General features: G+C 37.1%; 1 protein-coding gene across 1 annotated transcript in view; it reads left to right on the top strand.

Moving 5' to 3' along the window:
• Positions 1-14,396: 14,396 nt before the first annotated feature.
• MIS18BP1 (MIS18 binding protein 1) overlaps positions 14,397-27,216 on the top strand; it is a 48,204-nt gene continuing 35,384 nt past the window's right edge. The window contains exons 1-4 of the mRNA XM_054592350.1: positions 14,397-14,976; positions 21,995-22,150; positions 22,430-22,914; positions 25,319-25,392. Coding sequence (XP_054448325.1) covers positions 14,439-14,976; positions 21,995-22,150; positions 22,430-22,914; positions 25,319-25,392 — 1,253 coding nt within the window. The 5' untranslated portion in view covers positions 14,397-14,438. The remainder of the gene's footprint in view (positions 14,977-21,994; positions 22,151-22,429; positions 22,915-25,318; positions 25,393-27,216) is intronic.

Raw genomic sequence — 27,216 nt, 5'->3', positions numbered from 1 at the left:
AGCATAGAGTATGTGCCCTGACTTGGAATCGAATCCACAACCATTTGGTGTACAGGATGATGCTCAACCAATTGAGCCACCTGGCCAGAGCACCTTTTTTCTTAATATGTTATTGGGTTTAGTAAGACTTCTTGATTTGAATTTAGTATTATTCCTTTAATCACTATAGAGGTACAACCTTGAAGTTGTCAAGTCTTGTGAAACTGATTCATATCTGAAGAAACAAATTATTCTGGGTAGGGTCATAACTAGTTTTTGGATGAAAAAGTAACCAATCTACATGTTGAATAAGGTTCCTTCTATCTAAAAATAAAGAAACTTGACAAAGTTATGAATAATAATTCTTAAAAGAAGCAAGTAAGTGGATTCCATAAAATTATTTGAAAGGTTAATGGTTATGAAATATAATGAGGTAGGAGCATGATTAGGAGAAAAATGCACCAGTGAAACAGGAAGAAATGCATTTGTGCATAGAATACAATAGATGGTAGGTCCCAGGACCTCCTGTCTTTGAAGGTCACCTTTGAGTAAGGCCATTTTTTACTTTCATTTCCATACTGAGCTGACCCTTCCATAAATCAAACTTGAGAGGGGTTTTACTTATCCTTCAGGTAATCATAGAGAATCCCCAATGGAATCACAGGCATGAGCTGAGGGAAGGGCACTGATATAATTATGCCACAGTTGCCTGTGATAATTGCTCATGAAGCTTGTTTGTGCCATCTGGTCATGCTTATACTTGCTCCCAAATGTACCACTTCCATCTTGCAATGTACTATTGCGGAGACTGTGTGACCTTACTCTGGGGGTGGGAGGGACAGGGAGTTTGACAGGAATCAGTTAATTACAGGAATTTCTAGAGAAGATAGTCCCTTGATATTCCTTGGCCAGGCAGGACAAAGACTACATCAAAAATACATAATTCTTGCCCTGGTCAGGTGGCTCAGTTTGTTCAAGGGTCATTCCATACACCAAGAATGTTGCATGTTTGATTCTAGGTAGGGCACATATCTAGCTTTGGGTTTGACCCTTGGTCAAGGCATGAATGAGAGACAACCAATTGATATTTTTCCCATATATCAATGTTTCTCTCTCCCTCAAATCCACAGGTGAGGATATATGTGACAAAATGTTTACACACACACATGCAGAATTATCTTCTTGGGGGCAGGCCCCTTGTACTACAGGTTTCCCCAAGCTAGGTGAGTGGTCTAGGTACCCAACTGTATCAGTGTGCCAGCTTGTGTTGTTGTAAGGGGCTGCATTTGGCCTCAGTGAATTTTTTTTGGAGACTCAGTGCATTTGCCCATTTTACGATGGGTGATTTACGAGCACACCTGCCCATACTGTGCTGAGTGTTCAGAAGTTTTTAACGAAAAATGGCATGACCCCCATGCGCTACACTCCCTATTCACCCAATCTCACCCCAAGTGACTACTTTTTTTATTTTCCTGGATGAAAAAAGTCCTCAAAGGGAAATGTTTTGCTGGTGTGGAAGAGGTAAAACAAAAAAACAGTAGAAGCACTAAAAGGCGTCAAAATCGATGAATTCAAAAAAGTGTTCTGAGCAGTGGAAATAAGTCTCTATAGGTATATTGCATCAAGTGGAGAATACTTTGAAGGTGACTGGAAATTTAAACATGTAAGAATAAATACACAATTTTTTATAAATAAATTTTGTGTGTGTGTGTATAACGCCTCCCCCCCAACCCCCCGTTAAAATGGCATGGCTTTGCTCCACAACTCAAGCGGCTTATGTTATGATTTTTCCACTGAGGTTTGGCATGAAGTCCATGCAGCATCTTTGCTCAACAACACTTTTACATCATATATTTTGCCAAATCATAGGGCCCAAGTGGCAGAGGTGCTTGCACCACAGCCTGGACCTGTTGCTGAGCTCTTTCCTAATCTAGAGCCTATTTAAAGTAACCATCATTTTATATATGGGCCAGAGAAGTATCCTTAAGTATAGAATTGTGCCGCCTCCAAAACACAGGGGCCCACCAGTATTTTGCTTCTTTTTTAATGTAGGAGATACCAGATGAAATAAATTGTCTTCTACTTTGGAGGAGCTATCCAGGCACAACACTGATGAATATACGCCAAAAATATTTATAGATGTGGCAAGCACTTGAATCTCCATGAGACTATCTTCCGCATTCTAGGTCACATGTCTTACCAGTACCACTACTGTGCTTACTCTTGCAAATCCAACCCAATCATCGTAATGTTATCAATATAATTGATTAAAATAATATTCAGCGAAGGGTGTCAAAATCATCCATATCTCGTCAGAATATATTGGGTTGGCCAAAAAGTCTGTTTAGTATTTTCTGTAAAATAAAAGATACATTTTTCATTTTCATCAGTAACTTTATTGACTTGGATACTTTGAGTATGTCAGCTATCTCCTGCATGATGTAACATTGCTTATTCTCAAATAATGTCTTGATTTGATTGCTATCAACTTCAACTGTTCTACCCAACAACTGAGCATCATCCAACTAGAAATTTCCAGCACAAAACTTCATGAAGCACTTTTGACACATTTAATCAGTCACAGCACCTCCTCCACACACTGCACAAATCGTTTTTTGCATTTCAGTTGCAACTTTACATTTCTTGAAATAATAAAGCATAATATGCCAAGAATGTATCTTCAATATGTAAGTGGCTACACAAAAATTCACCAATTTTGACAAGTTTTCTTAAATGCACGCTGAAATGACAGCCTAACAAAATTATTTCAAATGAAGTTAAAGACAACAAAGATACACTAGAGCCATCTTATGGCTCTACGCATTATGATAATATGCATATGATTTGATGTATAAAGATATAATTAGGAGTTTTTTCAAGATGGCAGAGGAATGAATGGAAGTCGCACTGACCTTCTCCCAGACCAATCTAGAATTATAACCAAATTGTGGAGAAATTAGGTGGACAAACAACTGAACAATAGCAAGAGAGAAGACTTATAACCTCGGATAGAAGAATCAGCTTTAGCACAATCTGACTGGTAATAATGGTGGTGGAGATTCTAGAAGAATGGTTAAGTACCCACAGGAAGCAGCTCCAGATGGATATTTAAGTGGCCAGTTGGATCCCCCTGAGAAGAGTGTGGTCTACATCATAAGCAGGGATCCCCAGCCTACAGCACCAGAGCCCAAAAAGTACACAGAAAATAGCCAGCTGCAAAAAGTGGCAGGGTTGCTCTCTGACAGAGATGGGCAGCTGGAGATGCAAAGAGACTTTTAAAGGGCCAGCCCATAAATTTTTATTTGCAGCCACTTACTCTGGGTTACAGCAAAGGCAGTGCAGAGTGGGCTAGAGACCTGACGAGAGACTGAGTAAGGAGTCTTTGGGGAGAGAACTGAGAGAGTAGCCAGCAGAGTCCCAGTGCTGACTCATCCCCATGTGGCAGCAGCCAACTTGCTCCAGCAGATCACGCCCCTGAGTAGCAGCAGTGTGAGAGGAAACAATAGCTCTGCCCTCGGGGGGACTATGCCCTGGCCCTGGGGTGCCTCAGCCTGACTGCTGAATACAGTGTGACTATATTAACAACTGAACGACACAGCCACGGACATTAAATTCCTGGAAGTCTCAAACACACTGCCTAAAGCTAGGCAGGGTCAACATCTGATATCATCAGAGGCAGATCCAGAAAAAAAAAATAGTGGTAAATTGTAGAGGCTACTGAGATGAAATCCACTGCGGTCTTCTCCATGATTTGCAGTATTTTCTTTACTACATAGCTTTTTAACGTCCATTTTGGGTCCATCAAGTTTGTGCACATTAAGTCATTAGATTTTATACTGATAGTTTATTTCTCTCCTTTCTTATAATAATCTTATCTCCTTACAGCCTTATTAATGCTGGTTCATATCCTGTTGATAGTGGGATTGCAAGGGTGAGTTATTTTTGCAGATATGGGTTTGTTTCCGAGGCTCTGTAGTTTTTTTCAGGCAGCACCTGTTCAAAAACACACAAGACATGGTGAGCAGAGTAACCCTCAGTCAACCAGCTGGAGAGTAGGACCCACCAAAGAATGACCAAACAACAATCAAACCCCAGTTACTTCCAGTGAGCCAATATAAACGGCATAAAAGGTATCCAAAGAGCAACAAGCTCAGAAGATCAAGGAGACTGCACCGCTGAATCTCACAGGTCCATAAAACATCATAAAGTTCCTAGAGGAGAACAAAGGCAGTAAACCCTGAGATATTCCACGCAGTAATATTTTTACCAATATATCCCTAGAACAAGGGACATAAAGGAAAGAATAAAAATATGGGACTTCACCAAAATTAGAAGCTTCTGAACGGCTAAAGAAAACATCAGCAAAATGAAAAGGGAACCAACCATATGGGAAAACATATTTGCCAATGATATCTCAGACAAGGACTTGATCTCCAAAATAAATAAAGAACTCACATGACTCCATTCCAGGAAGACAAACAATTCAATGAAAAAATGGGCAGAGGACCTGAACAGACACTGCTCCAAGGAGGACATACACAGGGCCCAGAGACATATAAAAGGATAATCTTCATCACTAGCCATCAGAGAAATGCAAATTAAAACCATAGCGAAATACCACTTCGCTTCAGTCAAAATGGCCAGCATAAACAAATCAACAAACAAGTGCTGGCGAGGCTATGGAGAAAAGGGAATCCTAGTACACTGTTGGTGGGAATGCAGACTGGTACAGACACTGTGAAAAACAGTTTGCAATTTCCTCAAAAAGCTACAAATGGAACTGCCTTTTGACCCAGCGATTCCTCTGCTGGGATTATACCCTAAGAATCCCAAAACACCAGTTCAAAAGATCCTATGCACCCCAATGTTCATAGCAACACAATTTACAATAGCCAAGTGGTGGAAGCAACCTAAGTGTCCATCAATAAATGAGTGGATCAAAAAACTACAGTACATGTACACAATGGAATACTATGCAGCAAAAAGAAAGAACTACTACCCTTCACGGCAGCATGGATGGAACTGGAGAGCTTTATGCTAAGCAAAATAAGCCAGGGGGTGAAAGACAAATACCATATGCTCTCACCTATAAGTGGAACCTAATCAACAAAACAAACAAGCAGGAAAAAAATAACTGGCAACATTGAAAGAAAAAAACAAACCGACAGTAATGAGAGGGGAGGAGAGAAGGGCATAAATGGGAAAATAAGGAGAAGCGTCAATTCAAGGAACATGTATAATGGACCCATGGACAAAGCCAAAGTGGGGAAGGATTGAGGGTGGGAGGTGGGGATACATGGGGCAAGGGAAAGTGGAGGCAGGAAAATGGAGACAAATGTATTTGAATAATAAAATTTTTTTAAATAAAATAAAGATAAAAGTAGTGACAGTAACACCATAAAAGAGGGAACAGAGCTTTACAAGGGCAGAGTTTTGTATGCTATTGAACGTAAATTGGTAACAATTCAAATTAGATTATTACATTATTAGGTGAAAACAATACACTGACAGTGGAAGAATGGATAAATAGGAAATGATAGATACATATGATGGAATATTACTCAGCCATAAAAAGATATGAAGTACTGATACATACCACAAGCGTATGAACCTCAAAAAAGTTATGCTAGGTAAAGGAAGTCACACACAGGAGACCACATGTTATATGATTCCATTTACATGAAATGACTAGATAGATAAACTCATGGAGACAGAAAGTAGACTGGTGGTTGCCAAGAAAAATAGGGAATGACTACTTAATGGGTATGAGATTTTTGAGGTGATAAAAGTATTTGTAGGTGCTGGTTGCACAACATTGTAAGTATGCTAAATGCCACTGCACGGGATACTTTAAAATTGCTTATTTCAATTTATGTAAATTTTATCTTAATTTAAAAAATAACAATAAAGACTTAACATGAAAGCATTCAGTGTTCTACAGTCATACATGGCATTAAAAAAGCAGTAAATATAAGAAGAAAATATCAGTATGGATTGCACACAGTTAAGATTAAGTAATGTTTTAAAAACTCTTGTTTTAGATATATGCAGTTTTGTGTTTATTAACTTACAATGTAAAACATATTTCTTGCTATGTTTTACAACAAAAAACATTAAAAGTCCCTTAAAATGACCTTCTATTATCATTAAATTATCCTTCTGTGGCAGCCATGAAAGTTTGCAATTCTAATCTCCTTTCATGAAAGACTGCAGTTGTTTTATGAGGAGAGCAGTCAGCTGACAGTCTTCAGATGCATTGCTTTCAGGATCTGTTAAAGTCTTGACTTCACTAAATGGTGTTGAGAAAACTGGACAGCCACATGCAAAAGAATGTAACTGGATCACAATCGTAGACCATACACAAAAATTAACTCTAAATGGATTAAAGACTTGAAGATAATGCCTGAAACCATAAAACTCCTAGAAGAAAACATACAGTAGACTCTTTGACATCAGTCTTGGAGTCTACTCCAGGGATTATTTAGGATTTGGCACTAATAGCAAAGACAACAAAAGCAAGAATAAGCAAGTGGGACTACATAAAACTAAAGCACTTCTGCACACCAAAGAAAACCATCAACAAAGTGTAAAGGTAACCCACGGAATGGCAGAAAGTATTTGCAAATCATATATCTGATAAAAAGTTAATGTCCATAACACATAAGAACTTATACATCTCAACAGCAAAACCGATCTGATTTTAAAGTAGGCAGAGAAACTGAACAGACATATTTTCAAAAACACAAAAGGCCAACCCGTACGTGAAAGGGTACTCAGCATCACGAATCCTCAGGAAAATGTAAATTAAAACCATAATGAGATGTCACTGCACACCTACTAGGACAGCTGTCATCAAAAACACGAGATAAATGTTGGCAAGGATGTGAATGAAGAAAAGGGTAACTCTAGTGCACTGGTCCTGGAATTGGTCTAGTCACTGTGGAAAAGAGTATGGACATTTCTCAAAAAAATAATAATAATAGAACTACCATATGATCCTGATATAAGTCTGAAGGAAATCAAACCCCCCTCTCAAGGAGAAAATTGCACTCTTGTGTTCATTGCAGCATTATTTATAACCATCAAGACATGTGAACAACCTAAGTGTCCATTGACGGATGAATGGATGAAAAAAAACATGGTGTATGTTTACAACGGAATATTATTCAGTCATAAAAGAGAAAGAAACCCTTCCATTTGCGACAACATGGATGGTCCTTGAGACATTATGATAAGTGAACTAAGACACAGGATTGGTGGTTTGACAAAGAGCAGGGCACAGAGAGGGGGAGAAATAGGTGAAGGTGATCAAAAGGTACAAACTTCTAGTTATAAAAAAATTAAGTCCTGGGGACATAAGGTACAACATTGTGACTATATAATTATATTTAATAATTACATTTAATAACACTGTTGTATATTAAATATACAGTGTTATTAAATGTAATTATTAAATATAATTATATAGTCACAATGTTGTAACATATAAATAATTAAATATTGTATATTTAAAAGAGAGTAGATCTTGTAAGTTCCCATCACAAGAAAAAGAATTTTAACTGTGTGGTGATGGATGTTAACTAAATATATTGTAGTGATCATTTCACAATATATAAATATATCAAATCATTATTTACACCTGAAACTAATATAATGCTATATGTCAATTATATCTTAATTTAAATTTTTTTTAATTAAAAAACATTTTAAGGCTTTGAGCCAAAGCAATATTCTTTCTAGGAAGCCCCACATGATGAATTCCAGGAACTGCCCATTTCTGCCCACTAAAGGACTCCTCTGATGAGCTACCTCAAATCTCCCTTTTGAGTTAGCCAATACTTTGTCAATTCTACATTGCTATTTTAGACTCCCTCTACACAATTGTTTCCTTCTCCCTTTTTCTTTAAAAAAATGTCAGCTCGGCATCAAGGTCCAAAGATTTACCAGACCTAATACTTCCTCATCCCCCTTATATTTTCACAGGCTTTGTCTCCCAATAAATATCTTATATTCCTAAATCCATCTTACCCTAACCTTCCTGCAGAATCTGAACTGATCCATCTTCATAGCACTTACTACAATTTGCAATGTTGTGTTTATATGTTTGTGTTTGTATATTATCTCTATCACATTGCAATTTCCTTGGCAGTCTTTTCCACTGAAGGGTCCTGCTCTCATACAGCCTGCATAACATCCCTGTTGACTGCTTCCTCTAAGCCCAGACAAGGCAATAGCTCTTGTATAACTTTATCTTACATAAGGAATCACAACTGAGAGAGGACTAAAACCCCATTTTAGAGCTCCATCTTCCAAAGGTAGGACCTCTCAACCTTAGTATTGTTGATATTTTAGATTGGATAATTCTTTGTAGTGCAGTGGTTGTTCTCCACATTGTAGCATGTTTAGTAGCATTCCTAAATATCTAGTCGTCCACTCACTAGATGTCAATGGCCCCTTTCTAGCTGTGACATTTGTTTAAATGTCTCCAGTCATTCCCAAATGTCCCCGGGGAGTGGAGGAGTAGAGGGTGGGGGCAAAGTCACCTCTGGTTGAGGAACATTGGTCTTGAAAAAAGAACATTTTTTTTCTAATTCTCCCCAATATGCCTATGGTGAATTAGTACCCCTGCTGATGTTTACCTTGGTCCTAGGAATATTCCTCCAGCATAAGCAGACCCAGATAACATAGCAGCAACTCCCACACAGTGTGAGGCTTTCAGTTCCTTCATCCTATCTGTCCTTTGGACCCTAAGTGGGTTTGTATGTGTTCCTATGAGTTATAGACTTAAGACTGGACAGAAAATCCCAGATGGCTGACAGTGACTAAGAGGAGCTTTCCCGTCCTGACAGACAGAAAGACTTCAAGGAGGGCCCATCCCGGGAATCACCACTGGTGTTCCAATGGAAAGATTAACATTGTCTCTTGGCCTCTATGTCTTCTCATCACCGTTGGTAATCCACAAATTAGTTTATCCAGTTTTGCTTGGAAAACCATTAGTCATCTTTATGTAAATTCCTGTTGCTGTTCACCCTGGAACACACTACATACTAGTTATTTTCTCACGTGAGAAGTGGCTAATTTTTTTTTTTTTTAAGTCTATAGCCCTGGCTGGTGTGGTTCAGTGGATGGGTGCCAGACTGCAAACCAGAGGATCGCCAGTTCAATTTCCAGTCAGGATTGCAGGCCAAATCTCCAGTTGGGGGCATGGGAGAGGCAACCACACATTGCACACATTGGTGTTTCTCTCCCTCCCTCCCTTCCCTGCTATCTAAAAATAAAAAAATAAAATCTTAAAAAAAAATAAAGCCTGTAATTCTGAGTGACTATCCTTCATACTTTAAGGTACCTATTTTGGCTTAATGTGTGAGCCATGTCTATCTCCATCATCAGGCATAAAACCTCTAACACCTCTATTTCAGATGCTTTGGCGTATGAATGCCATCTCTTCAAAGTCTTTCTATTCCACAGTGTATTTCACACCTGTTACTTAACATATATTTTAAGTCTGGCTTTTCCCATAAATTTGGTGTAAATCTATGTCCTGCCTTCTCATTATACTGCACAGGCAGAAACTTCACTTTATCTCTGTGCATTTGCTTCCCTCCAACCCCACTCCAACTGGTTTTCTTTCCTCATTTGCATACTTTAAATTTGTATTTTGAATTCTGAATATTCGATGTGCACAAAACTTAGTGGATACAGGATTTAGAAAGGGGGATTGCAAAAGTCACTTTAAAAATCCATTACAACCATTTCAGTCCAGGCTTAATAGAGAAATGCGACATACGACTCCAGAATGCCGAGGAATTTCCACGGATGAGGCACAGAATAAACTCCTGTCCCAAATGCGGGGAGGGGGGGGGTGGAAGGAGCCGGGCAGAGTTCATGGAGAGAATATGCAGGGCTGGAACTGGAAGGGGTTTTGGGCTAAGAATCTTCATTACTCCTCTGGCTCTGCCTTCTCCGCGCGCAAGACTGAAACAAGGTGCTCTGGTACAATGCTTCTAGCCAGCGACTGCGCGACGCTGATGTGCTGGAACAAAGATACACCACAATTCGTGCTGGTTATAGCACAGCATCACTGAGAGAAGGGTTCAGTCTAGACGCTACGGTCCCAAACTGCATTGCAACTTAGAGTCAAAAAAGTCAGTTTCTGAGGTAATAGCTCAAATTAAGTATCTAACGCAAGTATAAATTTGCAATCAGTCCTTCTTCAAAAACAAAACGTTCTTTGAGTCTCAAATATCCGATATACTGAGAAAACCACAAGCTCTGTCAAACATTTTCAGCAAGCCGTTCAAGCAACAAGAGCAAGTACTCGGGTAAAGGAAGTACGCATCTACGAAGAACCAAACTTTAAAACCCGGAGCGCGCAGGCGACGTCTGACGTAAACCCGTCTGACGTAAACCCGTCTGACGTAGGCCTCCCTGCCGCAGAGCATAATGGGAGGGGTGGCGGAACACTACACAGCGCGCGCTGTGGGAATACGAAACGAACTCTGCGGACAAAAGGAGGGGCGCTCTTCGTACCCGTGATAACTTGGGTTTACCGACTTCTTGTGGAAATTGCATTGCCTACGCGGCGCAGGGGCGGCCCCCATTTTTCGTGAGTCTGCGTGAGACGCCCGGTGACGCAATTCCTGAGCGCGCCCGTGCCGGCTTGGCTGGAGGGCGGGCTCTTCAAATTTGAATCTTACACAGTTGTGGGTATTAGGGAGCCTCCGGCAGCACATTGGCACCGGCGCGGGCCGGAGGCGCAACCCCTGGGCGCCTGGGCCTGCATCCACACGAAGCCGAGCCGGGACTACCGCCATCTCTCCCTAACAGGGCCGTCATTCCAGGTACGGCCTCCTCTCCCTCCGCTAGCCTCCTGCCGCCAGGCCCCTCTGGCGCGGCAAGTCCCAGCCCTTCAGCATTCTAGGTCCTCGAGAGCTTTTGTAACATTTCTGGCTTTGGCAGTAATTTCACAACTACTCAGTGTGTGCATTTGTTGCGTATATACTGCAGTTATCAAGAAAATAGCCCACTTTCGTTCAGATGATAACCGCTCTAGGTCTTTCTTCCAAAATCGCTTCTGGGGGCGGGGGGCGGGGGGCGGGGAACCCATTACTTTAGAATGATTACCGAGTAGGAAAATTTTGTGCGTCACTGCCCGATTTTTCACGGTGGAACCCAGCATCGACAGGGCTATAGAAACAACTGATCCATCCAGCGTAGATTTTGTTCTGGTTAAATTATATATTGGTTGCAGACATTTTCAGATGTTAAAACTGATTCGAAGATGGAAGGCCCCTCATTCTAACTCGTCAAAGATAAACACTGTTTACAGTTTGGTACACTTTCAGATTTTTCTCCTGTGCTTATGCACCTGTGTGTGTGTGTGTGTGTGTGTGTGTGTGTGTAAGTTACCGTAACACGACTGTATGTTCTGTTCTCCTCTTTTTATTTGCTATATCCTAGCTATTTTCTGTTATTACATGGGTGTTTTTATTGAATACATAGAATTTAGTTGTGTGGATGTAGCAGAATTTCGTCCCATGCTGGACATTTAAATTGTTTCTAATTTCTTTCGTACTCTGGTGACCGTCCTTCTGTAGTGCCTGTTTAAAAACTTGGGCTTTGAAATCAGGTAGTCTCGGATCCAATTCTTAATCACTGTCAGTGGTACTTTGTGTCTTAGTTTCCTCATCTTAAGAGTGGTTTCTTGATCAATGGCATGCACACCTGTATTTTGAAATTAAGTTTTAGCAATCTGGTAAGCATAAGAAGTCTTACTGTTTTAATTTGCATCTCCATTTATTAGTAAAATAGAGTGTCATTTCACTCACTTATTGGCCTTTGTATTCTTTCGGTTATTTGCCTTCATCAATGTCCTTTGTCCATTTTTCTGTATTGATGATTTTTTTTAAATGATTCATTTGGTCTCTTTGAATATTATATATTTTAGTACTGTGTATATCATGTACTGCTTTGCTGGGGGGCGGGGTCGGATTTACCATTTACCCGTTAATTTACAAGTCCTGTCATTTTTCACAACTCTATCTCCCAGTTTCGGTTAGCGTGTTTTGGAATTTTTCACCCATTCCATTATAGTAATTAGTGGTAGTACTGTGGCCACTACAGTGAATTCCTAGAAAAAAATATTTCATGTCTTTTTGAGAAGAAAAGTAATAGTTTTATTCAGTATCATGTTCATGATAACCATTGTTTAACTTTCTATATTTACCTTTAATGTAAATGCTCATAGCTAGCCTGTTTATGTAATGGTTTTGCCATGCCTGAGTTTTTATTTTGAATAATTTTTTCCTATTACATCAATGTTCGTCAGTTTTCAGAATAAATTGTAAGGATTAGATTTTCCAAATAGCTCTATGCAGTTAATGAAAGCACAAGCATACCATTTTAGAATTCACCTTCTCTTCCACAGTCCAAGAAGAAACTAACAATTTTTTTGTTAGTGACTTCTGTTGAGTCAAGTGTACTTGGCCCTCAGGACACTGTTCTTTCCTTAATTTGAGGAATGCCAGTTACTGAATCCCCATTGTCTAAGGGGGGAGTCTGAGCAGCATAATTTGTTTTCTTTGTTTTGTTTTTACTAGAACAGAGGCTTCAGGTGTTTCTTGATGGCCTCTACCCAGTAGTGTTTCGTTTTTATTCTTTATCTACTCTGCAAAGCCTCTATGGTCAGAGAAAATCCTAGGTGATTTTTACCCCTCTCTATTCTTCTTTGTTCGATCAACCCAGTGAAACCGCTGTCAATTAGGCAACTCTTTTGGAATCTATTGAGTTGATATTTGCCACATAGTGGGAAAGAGGGGCTCCTAGAATAACTGAATCTTTTTTGTGGGGATTGGAATTTGAAGATCTTCAAAATCTTGACTACTCATCTCTCCATCCTACTACATGGTTGAATTGAGAGGAAGGAGATTGGACAATGTGAAAGAGACAATACGAGCTGGTCTTGGAGCCCTTCAATATGACCATAATTATCTACTTTTAGGTGAAAACAGTTGTGTATATTTACTACACATTGGGCTTATTTTTAGTTCTTCTAGTTACTTTGTTGTTTATACTTCCTGTTGAGCATTTCATTAGGTTCTGAGGAATTGAGATTGTGTAAACCTGCACATACTTATTGCATTTTTTCATCCACTTTCCCAGTTTATTCATTTTTGGTTTTGAGAATTTGAAGTAAACAGTGAGTATTGTAACTCCTAGCACAGAATTTCTATATCACTAGCACATTGCCATATAATTATATGTGTTAGTGCATATATAATTAACATGCTGTGGAAGAATTCAATGGTTTTTGTGCCACAAGGCTAGACTCCCAAGATACCTTTCTTTGTCAGCTCTTGTTATTGAAAAATATTTCCTTCTCTTTTTCTCTTATAAACTATTGGATAAAATTGTAGTTTGCATGTGAATTTTTAACTCGTGTATTTATTTTTAACAGAAGTTAACTGTAGATAAAGATTCTTGATGTCTTTGGTCTGGCTGCATTAGTATTTTCTGTGATAAGTTTTTCATGTTTACATAATGTCAAAGACTGGAATAGTTATAAATTCAGCAATAGGAGTTGTTTTAAATCTAGATTACTAAACTCTTTGGATTGAAATATTTTATTACTAAGTATTACAGAATACAATATATAGCTTATCATCTAGAATCTTAATTTCTAGGTGTCAGATACAAAATTTGTACATAAGAAACAAGCTAAAACAAGTCTAAGACCATGTGTGCTCAAGTGTGGTTCCCTTGAAAAATCCTAAATAGCATGAAAAAAAACTTTTTATTTAGAATGATTAGAGGGTTTTTCAGCTAAAACCTCACAACTGAAATGTTCTGCAACATAACAAAATCAGGACTGGGGATTATTTATGTAAAAAAATTGAGTGGATTTTTCAGCTTTTATTAGGCTATGTGATTGTTATCTGCTGCCTTAAAATTTAAGTACCTAAAGGGAAAAACCATATTTGTAAAACTTAATCTTTTATAACCTAATATACTGCCATATGCAGATATCATTTAATGCTTTTTGATGCTAATATTAGGTTGGAATCCCCCAGACTTGAGGGTCAAGTAAATTTCAAAAACAGACATTCGAAATTCAATTCTTAGAGCTATTAAGTAGCTGTTTTTGGGAATGCTACTTTTTTGTTGAAAGATTAAACTGTTCATCTATTGAAAAATAATAAAATGAGATTTAATAAAAATGTAAAATCTTAATCTGACTTGTGGGCTATAGATTACCCAGTGCTATTATGAACCAGTTAAACCTTTTAATTATTATAATGTTGTTGTGGAAAGTAAATAACTTAACTTTTTCTGTACCAAAACAGGATAAAGGTCAATTTTACACTGAATTAATTACAGGTTCTTCTGGACCCCTGCTGAAAATTTGTCCTGAAAATTGTGTGTAAATAAATTTTCTGATAGAGGAAATTTTGTTTATCAAGATGATTACACCTTTGAAACATCTGGGAATTCACTTGTCTTCAGAGACATCTTCTCAAAGGAGAAATATGCCTATTCATGCAGTCTTTTTTGACAGCATTCCTTCAGGCACACTTACTCCTGTAAAAGATTTGCTGAAATATCAGAATGCCTTCTTAAAATTGAATGACCATGAAAAAAATCAATTCTTAGAAAAGACAATTTTTAAAGATAAAAATATATTTCAGTCTACTATGCTAGCAGAGCCTAGCACCTCTAATAGTTCTCTTAATATCAGTGCTATAAAGCCCAACCAGGATGTATTAAAAAATAAAGCAAACTATGAATCACCAGTAAAAGTATTTCAAAGAATGAAAGAAAAAGTACTGCGTAACAAGCAAGAACAAGCATCAAGAAACAGTAATTTGTTGGAATCACCAAAAAGTGAAAGTAACGTTTTCACATGTCATGGAGCTGAGAAAAAGGTATCACAGCATACCTACGTCTGTGAAGAAAAGGAAAACAACAAATCATTTCCATCAGAAAACAGCTCATTAAAAGGTTAGTTATATTATGTGTTGGTTAAAAAGCTATAATGTGTTATTTATTGTATCCAGCACTATTTTAGGGACTCAGTATGCCGCAGTGAATAAAATTGGATAAAGATCCCTGCTCCCATGTGGCTAACTCACATTCAGGTGGTGGGGGACAGATATAGTAAGTAGTTTTATGGTGAAGTAGAAGTGCTAGGGAAAGAAAAAGCAGAGTAAGGATGATGGGAATAGTGAGATCATGTTGTACTTTTCAATGGGGTGTTCAGGGTGTGCTTCAAAGAGAAGTTGACATTTGAGCTGAGAAATTGAAGAAGGTGATAGAGACAGATAGGTATCTTGGGGAATGGGGAAGGATGACTGAGACAGGCAAAGGCTGTTACAAATACCCTGAAATTTCTGAATTATTTCAGGAGCATGCCTTACAAATTCAAGGACTAGCTATGAGATTGATATATCATGGAATGTGTCTACGGAGCTGGGGAGGTGGGAATAAATAAGAGGGACAGATAATGTAAGGCCTTTAGGACAGTGTAAGAGTTTGGGCTTATACTGGGAGCCATTGGAAGCTTTTGAGTAGAGAAATGACAAGACCTGACTTAAATTTTTAAAATACCACTTTGGCTGTTAATTTGAAATAATTACTGCAGTAATCCAGGTGACAGATGGTGTTGGCTTGGCCCAGGTGGTCCTAGTGAGGGTAAGTAGAAGTGGTTGAGTTCTGGATATATTTTAAAAGAAAAGCCAATCAAATTAGCTCATAGATGGGGTATGGAAAGTTAGAGAGAGATAAAGGATGACTCCAGAGGGTGGGTTTTTCAATTTGTTTGGTTTGGTGGTTATTACCCAGGCAACTGGAAGGATGGGGTGATTGAACTGAAATGGTGCAGACTGAAAGAGGAGTGAGATCAGGATCTGTTATTTTTGTCATATAAATTTTGATATGTCTGTTAAAAATTGAAGTGTAGATGTGAATTAGGCTGTTGAAAAAATATTAGTTGGAATTTAGGGAAGTACCATATTTCACCATGTATGATGCACAGCCATGGTTTTGGCCCAAATTTTCAGGGAAAAAAATCATTTTAATTTAATTTTTTATTTATTTTTATTTAGATACTTGTTTTTTGTATTATAAAGGAAAATTTTAGCATTTATTTTTTAACATATGGATATCCTTATTGCTTCCTAGAGTTACACTTTTAATGCATAAGCATAAATAAAAGAATTTTTAAAATGTTTATATAGATATGGAATTAGTACTACATATGCATAATGCACATCCTCAGTTTTTCCCTCAAAAGTTTGGGCAAAAGTGTGCATTATACACGGCAATATATGGTAGCCCAGGTGAGAAAAATATATTTGGGAATCATTCTCACCTAAATGGTCTTTAAAGCTATGAGATAAGATGGTATCATCAAGGAATAATTATAGAAAGAGAAAACATTGAAGAATGAGTCCTGGGGCGCCCCAAAATTTAGAAGTTAGAATACAGGATGTAAAGAAGTGAAAGCCACTTGAAAGAAGATGAGGAGTGATACTTTGGAAGCCAAAAGAACAGAATACTGTAAGGAAAGATCATTAGCTGTGTCTAATACTGCTTATCAGTCAGGTAAGATGCAGGCTGAAATTTGACCATTGGATTTAAGAACATGAATGTTATTGGTGACTTTGATGAGAGCAGTTTTGGTTGAGTGATAGAAGCAAAAATGTGATAGAGGAGGGTTCAAGAGAGAATGTGAGAAGAGAAATTGACAGTAGTGAATATAGGCGACTGTTTTGAGGCGAGCTGGGAAATACGCTTTTAAAAGATTTTATTGTTTTTAATGATTGGTGAAATAACATTTTTGTATGCTCTTGGGAATGATTCTGTAGGGAAGGAAAAACTGAGATTGGAAGTCTAATACTTACCTTGAGTAGCTGAGAGAATAAAATCTAAAAATGGAGGTTTGGCCTTAGCCAGGAACATAAACAGATCATAAATCAAACAAGAAGAGAGGCAGTGTTGTATGACTTCAGAAATAATCTGAAATAGGAAGTAAAGTCATCAGCTGAGAATGAGTATAGGGAGCAAGTATTGAAATTTGAGGAGGTAGAGATTTAAATAGTACAAGAGAATGGAAGAGCAAATGGCCTAGGCTTAAATTTCATCTCCTGGGTAACATTAAGGATCTGCTTGAGATTTGTGGGCATGAATTTAAATGAGACCAATCAGTATGGTTGTAAGTTTTCCACTTGCTCTATTACGTGCTAGTGGGGAATAGACAGGGAGTTGGATTTTTATCAGATTGTAATTTTGCTAAGTAGAATGAAGTGAGAAAAACACACAGTAGTTGAGGTTATGTGCACAAGGGGGTAACCACAATTGGCCATGAAATTTTAAGTTGTGTAGGCAAGAAAAAGAGGACCTGAAGGAGGTGAGGAAGTGTGAAGAAGTGTAGGTTTTGTTGGGATACTAAGTGTATTTGAGAGAATGATCTGGAAGGACAGAAAGTGGTCGGAAATGGGGCACTTGAGAGTTTTTAGTGAGTTGCAGTATTTAAAAAAGATATGTTACATATGTTACCTCATTTAATCCATTCAACAAACACTATGGTAGATGCTCATTGAATAGGCTAGGAAATGGGGCTTACAAAGAAGTTTTATCTGCCCTATGTCTCACAGATTAAGTGACAGGCTGAGAATTAAATACAGCTATCTTTTAGAAAGCCCATGGCTTTAATTACTACACAATTGTGGGTGCACTGTTGCATTTCAAAGACAATGATGTATTTTGACATAAAAAGCAGAGTTTTCTGAGGGAGTTTAGGCTGGAGTTGGGGGAATACACAAAATAATGTTTCTCATACAGCCTGGGACAAATGGGAAAAGCAAATGAAATAATGCCCATTAAAGCTCATTTTATATGTAAAGTGGAATTAGAAGAAGAAATAATAGACTGCTTAGAGCTCCTGATGACTGTTTCCCCAGCAAAGACTCATATACAAACACAAATGTTGTATATACTTTCAGAGGTCTTTTAGAGAGCCTGTGCGTGAATGTTGGACTCTCAAGTAAAGACCCAGGTTATATAGCATGTTATTTGATTAAATTACCTACTTTACTGCATTGCCCTGCCATTTCTGTAGAATGAGTTAAATAAATAGAAATTTATCCTTTTATAACACATACCATTACACTAAAATCTTTATATTAAGATTTCCATGGCCAAAGAAGCATAGTTATTAAAGCATAATCTCTCCCAATTTTGTTGTTTAATATTTGATTTCTTACATTAAATTTATTGAGGTGACATTGGTTAATAGGATCATGTAGGTTTCAAGTGTACATTTTCCTGATAGATGATCTATATATTGCATTGTGTACTCACCACCCATAGTTAAATCATTTTCGTCGCCCTGTATTTGGTCTCATTTACTCTCTACCCCTCTCCCACTCCCTTCCCTCCAGTAACCACCATACTGTTGTCTCTGTGTATCTGAGTTTCAGTTTTATATGCTACGTATGAGGGAAATCATGGTTCTTATCACTGACTTATTTCACTTAACATAACATTCTCAAGGCCCATCTGTGTTGTTGCAAATGGAAGTGTTTCATCTCTTATGGCTGAGTAATATTTTATAGTACATATATGTACCGTATCTACTTTATCCAGTCTCTTGTCGAAGCACCCCCTGCATTGTCTCCATGTCTTGGCCACTGTGAATAATGCTACAACGAACATAATAGTGAATGTATTTTTGCAAATACATGATTTTGAGTTTTTAAGGTAGATACCCAATAAAGGGATTGCTGAATCATGTGGTAACTCTATTTTTAGTTTTTTGAGGAACCACCATACTGTTTTCCATAGTGGCTGTACTGGTTTACATTCCCACCAGCAGTGAATGAGGGTTCCTTTTTTGTGCACCTCTCTAACTCTTGGTATTACCTGTCTTGTTGATAATAGCCATTCTAACAGGTGTGAGGTTGTCTGTCATTGTAATTTTGATTTGCATATCCCTTATAGGTAGTGAAGCTGAACATCTTTTCATGTATCTGATGGCCATTTGTGTGTTTTCTTAGGAGAGGTGTCTGTTCAGGTCCTATGCCCATATTTTAATTGGTTGGTTGGTTGGTTGGTTTGGTGTTGAGTTGTATGAGTTCTTTATACATTTTGGATATCAGCCCCTTGTTGGAGCTGTTGTTTGGAAATAACATCTCCCATTGGATTGGTTGCCTTTTTGTTTTGTTCTTGGTTTCTTTTGTTGTGCAGAAACTTTTTAGTTTGATAGAGTCTCATTCATTTATTTTTGCCTTTACTTCCCTTGCCTTTGGGGCCAAATTCATATAATGTTCAATACTATCAAGGTCCATAAGTTTAGTATCTATGTTTTCTTCTATGTATTTCACTGTTTCAGATCTTATAGTTAGGTCTTTGATCCACTTTGAATTAATTTTTGTACATGGGACAAATGGTAGTCTAGTTTCCTTATTTTGCATGTGGCTTTCCAGTTTTCCCAGCACCATTTATTGAACAGGCTTTCTTTTTTCCACTGTGTGTTTTTGGCTCCCTTGTCAAAAATTATTGACCCATATACCTGTAGTTTTATTTCTGGGCTCTCTATTCTGTTACACTGGTTAGAGTATCTGTTCTACCAATACCATGCTATTTTGATTATGATAGCTTTATAGTATAATTTGAAGGTGTGACGCCTCTTACTTCGTTCTTTTTTGTCAGAATTTCTTTGGCTATTTGGGGTCTCTTGTGATTCCATACAGTCTGGTGATTTTTTTGTTCTATTTCTTTAAAAAATTACATTGGAATTTTGATGGGGATTGCATTAAATCTGCATGTTGCTCTGAGTAATATGGCCATTTTAACTATGTTGATCCTGTCACTCCATGAACATGGAATATCTTTCTATTTCATTGTGTCTGTTTCAATCTCTTTTAATAATGCTTTGTAGCTTTCTGTATACAGGTCCTTCACATCCTTTGTCGAGTTTATTCTTAGGTATTGTATTTTTTTATTTTATTTTTTAAGTATATTTTATTGATTATGCTATTATACTTGTTCCCATTTTTTGCTCCTTTGTCCCCCTCCACATAGTGCCCCTTTTCCCTCCAGCCATCCCCCATCCTTAGTTCATGTCCATGGGCCGTGCATATAAGTTCTTTGGCTTTGTATTTCCTATACTATTCTTAACATCCCCCTATTTATATCTACCAATTATACTTTTTTAAGATTTTATTTATTTATTTTTAGACAGAGGGGAGGGAGGGAGAAAGAGAGGGAGAGAAACATCAATGTGTGGTTGCCTCTCGTGCACCCCCTGCTGTGGACCTAGCCTGCAACCCAGGCATGTGCCCTGATGGGGAATCAATCCAGCGAGGCTTCGGTTCATAGGCCAGCACTCAGTCTACTGAGCCACACCAGCCAGGGCATTTTTGTGGGAAGTTTTTGATGGTTGTTTCAGTTTCCCCCCTGCTTATCAGTCAATTTAGATTTTCCATTTTTTCATTTTTTAGTCTAGGAAGGTTATATATCTTTAGGAACTTATTCATTTCTTCTGGGTTTTGAATTTTGTGGCACAATCTTTCATAGTATTACAGAATGATCCTTTATATATTTGTGATGCCTGTGGTAACTTCTCTTTCACTTCTGATTTTGTTTGTGAGTTGTTTCTCTTTTATCCTTGGTGAGTCTAGCTGGGGATTTGTCAGTTTTATTAATCTCTTCAAAGAATAAGCTCTGTGTTTTCTTAATTTTTTGTAGTCTTTTTGTTCTCTATGTTATTCAGTTCTGCTCTATTTTTTATTATTTCCTTTCTTCTGCTGGCTCCAGGTTACTTTTGTTCTTCTTTTTCTAGTTCTTTAAGTTGTAATGTTAGGTTAACTTGGGATTTCTCCTATTTCTTGAGATAGGCCCGCAATGATATAAACTTCCCTCTCCCCTGGTTGGTGTATCTCAGTGGATTGAGCGCCTGCGAATCATAAGGCTGCTGCTTCTATTCCTGGTCAGGACACATGACTAGGTTAGTCAAGGCACGTGCCTGGGTTGTGGGCCAGGTCCCCAGTTGGAGGTGTGTGAGAGGCAACCAATCAATATATCTCTCATATGTCAATGTTTCTCTTCCTCTTTCTCCCTTCCTTCTTTTTTCTCTAAAAATAAACACATAAAAATCTTTAAACATCTTATTACTGCTTTTGCTGCTGTGTTGTTTTGTCATTCTCCTTTATCTCTATTTGCTCCACTTGCCCACCTTTAGGTGTTTCAATGGGTAGATCTCTCAGGCATGTTTGTAGGGAATCTTTTCTTATGATATGGCTGTTCTAATTGTTGAAACTTCAAGGGGAAGACCAAGGGAATCTCATGCCACCATTCCTCTAACCAATACTTGAAATTAAACATAGAAAATAATTTAGTTTTTCTTCTCTGCTACAAATTTTAAGTCTATTACCCTTCTTTTTGTGTATGAAATAACTTCTGTATTGATATAGGAGGTATAATAGAATAAATATAAGCGATATTTGTAGTTCTTGTTGTCTAGTTTATAAGCATATCAGATTTGTGCCTTTGAAGACCTGCCAAAGCGCGGTTAAGGGGTTATTAGTTATGATTGAGTTTGCTATTGAGCCTCAACATTTTTATTTTTAAAGTATAAGTTATACCTTTTCAACTGTTTTCACATTTCACAAATTTACAGCAGCCTGAAGCAGAATCAGAATTTTCAAAACTGGCTGGCACTTCATCTGTAATCTTAGCATATATGTACCCAATCTGTGGCAGCACCAGAATTTTATTCAAGTTCTCTAGGCTTCTAAGTCCAGTAGTATACTTTTGCATAGAGCTTGGAAGTTGTGACATGGGGAAGTTTTTAAAAATTCTTTGTCAGCATAATATAGGTATAGTGAATCGAGTGAAGGCATTAGAAGATTATAAAGAGTGAAACTTAAGGAAAAGTATATATACTATATTGGTCTGATTATTACAACCTAAGTCTTTATTTCAAGATTTTAAAAAGGCTTCCTTTTTTCCTTCTCAGTGACTAATATCAATACAACTCAACTTCTTTCTTTAAAAAAAATCTCAGCCTCAGTACAAGAAGTTCCTCTAGAACCATCAAATATTTTACTTCCAGTCAAGCCAAAGATTCAGTGTCAACAGGCAAAGAAAGCACCTCTGCACAATTTAACTTATGGTAAAGTGCTTTTGGTTTTGTTTCTTAGTTTGTTGTTTAAATGTATTGTTGAATGTTCTAGATAATTATTTCCCATGTGTAAGCAATAAGCTTTGACTGTGGATGAAAGATTAAATCATAAAAGCCAGAGGCACTTAGAGAAAAGACTGGGCAGGAGGATGGAGTTTCCTAACCTGAAGAGTTCTTTTGAATATGAACAGTTAAAAATTGCCCCATTTCTCTCTTTTTAATTTCATATGATTCTTCTGTAAATTTGATTTGACTTTGTGTTTTTTGCAGAGCTTCCAGTTCTGAACCAAGAACATGAAAAAGTTTCAGCTGCAGGAGTCTCAAAGAGGGCATTAACTAGAGCTCAGCTGGCGAAACAAATTCTTCTTTCAAAGGAGAATACAGTTGCAACCACCAAGTCCAAAAAGGACACATTTGTTTTAGAAGGCACTGATTCTGCCTATGAAAAATCCCAAAATGCTACTGTTGAGACTCTCAGTACTAACTGTATTTCTATCAAAAATGGCAGTCAATTAAGGGTTTCTGATAGTGAGGTAACAACAAAAGGAACTTCACAACCAGAAATTAAGGAAGGAAATGAGAAAACAATGCCCAAGGAGACTGATCTTCCAGGTTCCGTAAATGACACGTGTAAAATTGTGCTTGCAACTCCAAGAGTTCATGTAACAGTACCTCGGAGATCAAAAAGATATGCTTCAAAGCTTCCTCCTCCAAGTGTATGTCAAACTACTACGGATGGAGTTAAAAATAATAAGGTAGGAAAACCTATAAGGCAGGTGTATATTTGTTTTATTCCCATTCTTCAAGAGCTTGAGCTCCTATGCTCACTCGTTATTAACAGTAGCTTTGTTTTTGTGTTTTATTATTATTTAACATAGAGGCAGTGTTGCCTAGTGAAAAGAGCAGTGGTTTGAAAGTAAATAGACACAGGTGTTAAATCTTACCTTGCTGTACTACCAGCTGTATAGTCTTCAAGAATATGCTTACTCTCTTTGGGGATGAACACTGACTTTATTTCTGTTTATAATTATTTTACCTGATTTTTACAGTACTATTAACAGAACAATAAAGAAAGAAAGGAATTACATGTAGCAGCTAAAGATTTGAAAATTTTTTTTCTGTTGTAAAGTAATATAGTGATCAATAAAAGACTTCAGACTATCAACCTATGTTACCTTAGGACATTCTCTAAAGAGGCTGGAATGGAACAAGAAGTTCAAGGAGAAAGATACAGTGTAAAATTGTTAAAGGTTTGCCCATTAATTTTTAAAAAGTTAATGGTGGGTTTTTTCCAGAGAGAAGCCATACTCTATATAATCCTCAATTTCTACCCAGCAGCTCCTTAAAATATTAAATCATGCCATCCTCTGCTCAGAAGTCTCCAGTAACTTCTTATGTCAAGAGAATACACTGTCCTGGCTGGTGTAGCTCAGTTGGTTTGGAGCGTCATCCCGTAAACTGAAGGGTTGTGGGTTTGATTCTAGGTCAGGGCACATGCCTACGTTGCAAGTTGAGTGCTTGTTTGGGCAACTGATGACTGTTTCTCTCTCTCCCTCCATTCCCCTCTCTCTAAAATCAGTAGGCATGTCCTCAGGTAAGGAATAAAAAAGAGAGAGAAAACACTAAGCCATGTTTACAGGACTATACATAATTCAGTCCTGAAGATATTCAGCCTCATCACATACTGCTCAACAAATAACTGCTGAGTAAATATGAATGAATATCTTCACATTTTATATAAACAGTATGGTATAGGACTCTGGAGCTACAATCCCATATTTACAACCCATCTGTGCCACTAACTAGCTGTGTGCGACATGTGCAAGTTATTTATATTACTCAACTAGACCTTACAGTTTCTTTATCTGTAAATGAAGTTACTTGTACCTACCTCCTAGTGGTATGAGGATAACATGAGTCAATATATCTAAGGTACTTGGAACACTAGCTAGTGTTAACTTTTACTTTTAATACCATTCGACTTCTTATTTGATATATCTCAGGTAGCTCCAAGTGTGGAAGTAGAAAAAAAAAATTTATTGCTTTTTCCCTAAGTCCTACTTATAATTTTTTTTAAAGATTTTGTTTGTTTAGTTATTTAGTTATTTATTTATTTATTTTTAGAGAGAGGGGAAGGGAGAGAGAAAGACAGGGAGAGAAACAGCAATGTGCGAGAGAGACATGGATCAGTTGCTTCTTGCATGTCCCCAACCCAGGATCTGCAACCTAGGCATGTGCCCTGACCAGGAATTGAACTGGTGACCTTTTGGTTCGCAGGACGGCACTCAATCCACTGGGCCACACTGGTCAGGGCTATAATTTTTTAAATGAACATAATTTCAGAAGGGCAGTAACTAAGAGCATCATTCTATTTTAACATCTTTTATTGACTCAGCATAAAAGTACCACTGGAGAATTTATCTATATATAAGTTTATGATTTTATATATAAAGTATATGGCTTGTCAGATTAGTTATTTTATGCCTTTGGGCTAAATATCTCATCAGAAATAGTTCAATATTAAATTGTTTTTACACAATAGAAACTGTAACTTATTAGCACAAGTGTTCACAGAAGTTTTCATTTATGATAGGATTTTACTTGTCCTAAAATAAGGAATTGTCTGAGTTGTTCAGATATTTGCTTTGGAATACAATGCTGTTAAATTTAGATCATTAACAATTACCTTTAATGCTTATAGAAAATTGAATGCAACTTCAACTTTGAAAAAAAAAAGATGTAATTTTTTAGTGATATGAGTGATAGGGATGAGTATACTATACAGCAGACTCTTGTTTTCTCCAAGTTATTGGGTCTTTTTTGGGAATTTGTGTTTTAATGGCTACCTTAGGATTTTAGGTGATGTTTTTCACCTGTGGTGAGATATTAGATATTAAGAATAGTTCAAATATAATTGATTGTGATTGTAGAACAAACTACTACTACTCCAATTTAGTCTCTCTTGCCATTCATCTTTTCTGTTTACTGTTCACAAGAGCTTTTAACCTTATTGCTGTTTAAAAGAGAATGTGATTTTTATATAGATATGCAGTAAGGAATCATTTGGATTACTTATGAGGCTTTTCTTTTAATGTAAATTGATTTTTCAATGCTTATACTACAAGTAATGCAGAAAATATATATTTTATGCTTGATTAGGTAGTCCAGCTACAGGAATGGATGATTAAAATCATCAACAATAACACTGCTATATGTGTAGAAGGAAAATTGATGTAAGTATAACATTTGAATATTCTTTTAATAAAATATATAATAAAATAAGACACTGTATATTAGGGCTTAAAAGGAGAAGCATGAGAAGTAGCATCTTCCTATAAAACAAAGACTGTCTTAACTAGATTGCAAACTGAAGGCAAAAAAGTGAAATGACTCTAAGTGTTGATTGTGACCAGCTTTCTTGTTTTTGCCTTTTTAGGTTATATTTAAAATAGTGACAGCTCAAATTTTTATACACAGTGTTTTTTTTTTCCCCAGAGGTTTAATAAGTTGACTGGTATTTGCTGCTTAATTATATATGGTTAGTTAATATTTGCTACATGCATTTCAGTCCAGATTCTCACATCTAAATTGGGACAACCAGATATAAATTAGTGATCAAGAAAAGGAATCAAAATTAATTTAAAACTTTGCCATACAGCTACATAATAAGTAATCATTGACACTTTCTGGTTCTCCCTAAAGTGAAAGCATCAGCAGGTAAGTGGGCTTTGCTTAATTCTGCTAATCTGTTAGGATCATTGCCTATTCAAAATCGATTTGTTAGTGGTAAAAAAAAAAAAAAAAAAAAATTGTAAAAAATGGCATGTAATGAAAACAATACAGAGTACCACTATTTAAGTACTGGAAGTTTATAGGTTTAGTATATGAAATCTGTCTTGCTCACTCCATTTCTGCCTGCTTGTGCCCATTTCCTGAATATTCAAAATGCAGCATAGATTGCCTTGGTTGGAATCTCATTGCTGCTGCTTACTGACGTATGACTTGTGCAAGTTCTATATTCTCTTTCAGTCTCAATTTTTTCATTTCTACAATGCCGATAATATTACTACCTTTTGGATTATTTTGAAATGAGCTATATTTTTAAGACTTGAGAATGGTACTTTGAAGTGCTATTTAAATGTTTGTGAAATAAAATTAATAAAGAAAAAAACAGGATGAGAAGAGTGTAGTTCCATTTGACCAAGTGAAAGGAACTTTCTTATTACGGTTAGATATAGTGTATTTATTATTAGTTATCTAGTGAATTGGAGAATGTTCAACTAAGAGATCTTCATATTTCATTCTATTTTATGTTTATTTTTAGCTTCATAAGGAAGTATTAAGAGTAGATTTATGAGTAAATGATTGACATTGCAGTTTTCCCAGGAACTTCTTTTTCATACTTTTCAAAGAGGAAGGTAAAAACATTGGGCTGTATAGAGAGGGTAAAAAAGCCCACAAGATTAACCCTGACAAATGTGGCTCAGTTGGTTTAAAGCAAAAGGTCGCTGGTTCAATTCCCAGTCAGGGCACGTGTCTGGGTTGTAGGTTTGGTCCCTAATTGGGGCATATACAGGAGGCATCTGATCTATGTTTCCTTCCTTCTCTTTCTTCCTCCTTTCCCCCTCTCTAAAAATAAATAAAATCTTAAAAAAAAAAAAAAAAAACCCAGCCCGCAAGATTAGAGGGATCCAAACTAAAAACTGTATGAAATCTAACATAGTACAGGCCCTGAGAAGAGGGACAAGGAAATCATTATTTGGAAGCTTAGCATCAGTTAAGATGGAATTGCAAGTACTGTCAACGCTATGTATTTAAAGACATTACCTGCCTCCTCGTTAATTATATACTTTATACTAGCATTATGGTTTGGTCACCACAGTTTCTTGGCACATACTCTGGGGACCACATTAGCCAAGCCATTGAGTTCTGCAGTGCTTGGCCCTCAAATGTATTATAATTAAATAAATAATATTGTTAATATAGCTGGAATGCAAATTATTTTCTATTATAAATGTTTATACTTATCTATGTATATCGTGACTATCTACTAGTAA

Source organism: Pteronotus mesoamericanus, unplaced genomic scaffold (genome assembly GCF_021234165.1).
Source record: "Pteronotus mesoamericanus isolate MK-2021 breed Mesoamerican mustached bat unplaced genomic scaffold, CSHL_Meso_final contig_100, whole genome shotgun sequence".
In the NCBI taxonomy this organism is placed as follows: Eukaryota; Metazoa; Chordata; class Mammalia; order Chiroptera; family Mormoopidae; genus Pteronotus; species Pteronotus mesoamericanus.
Note: the sequence above shows the minus strand (reverse complement) of the source record. Positions and strands in the feature narration are given on the sequence as shown.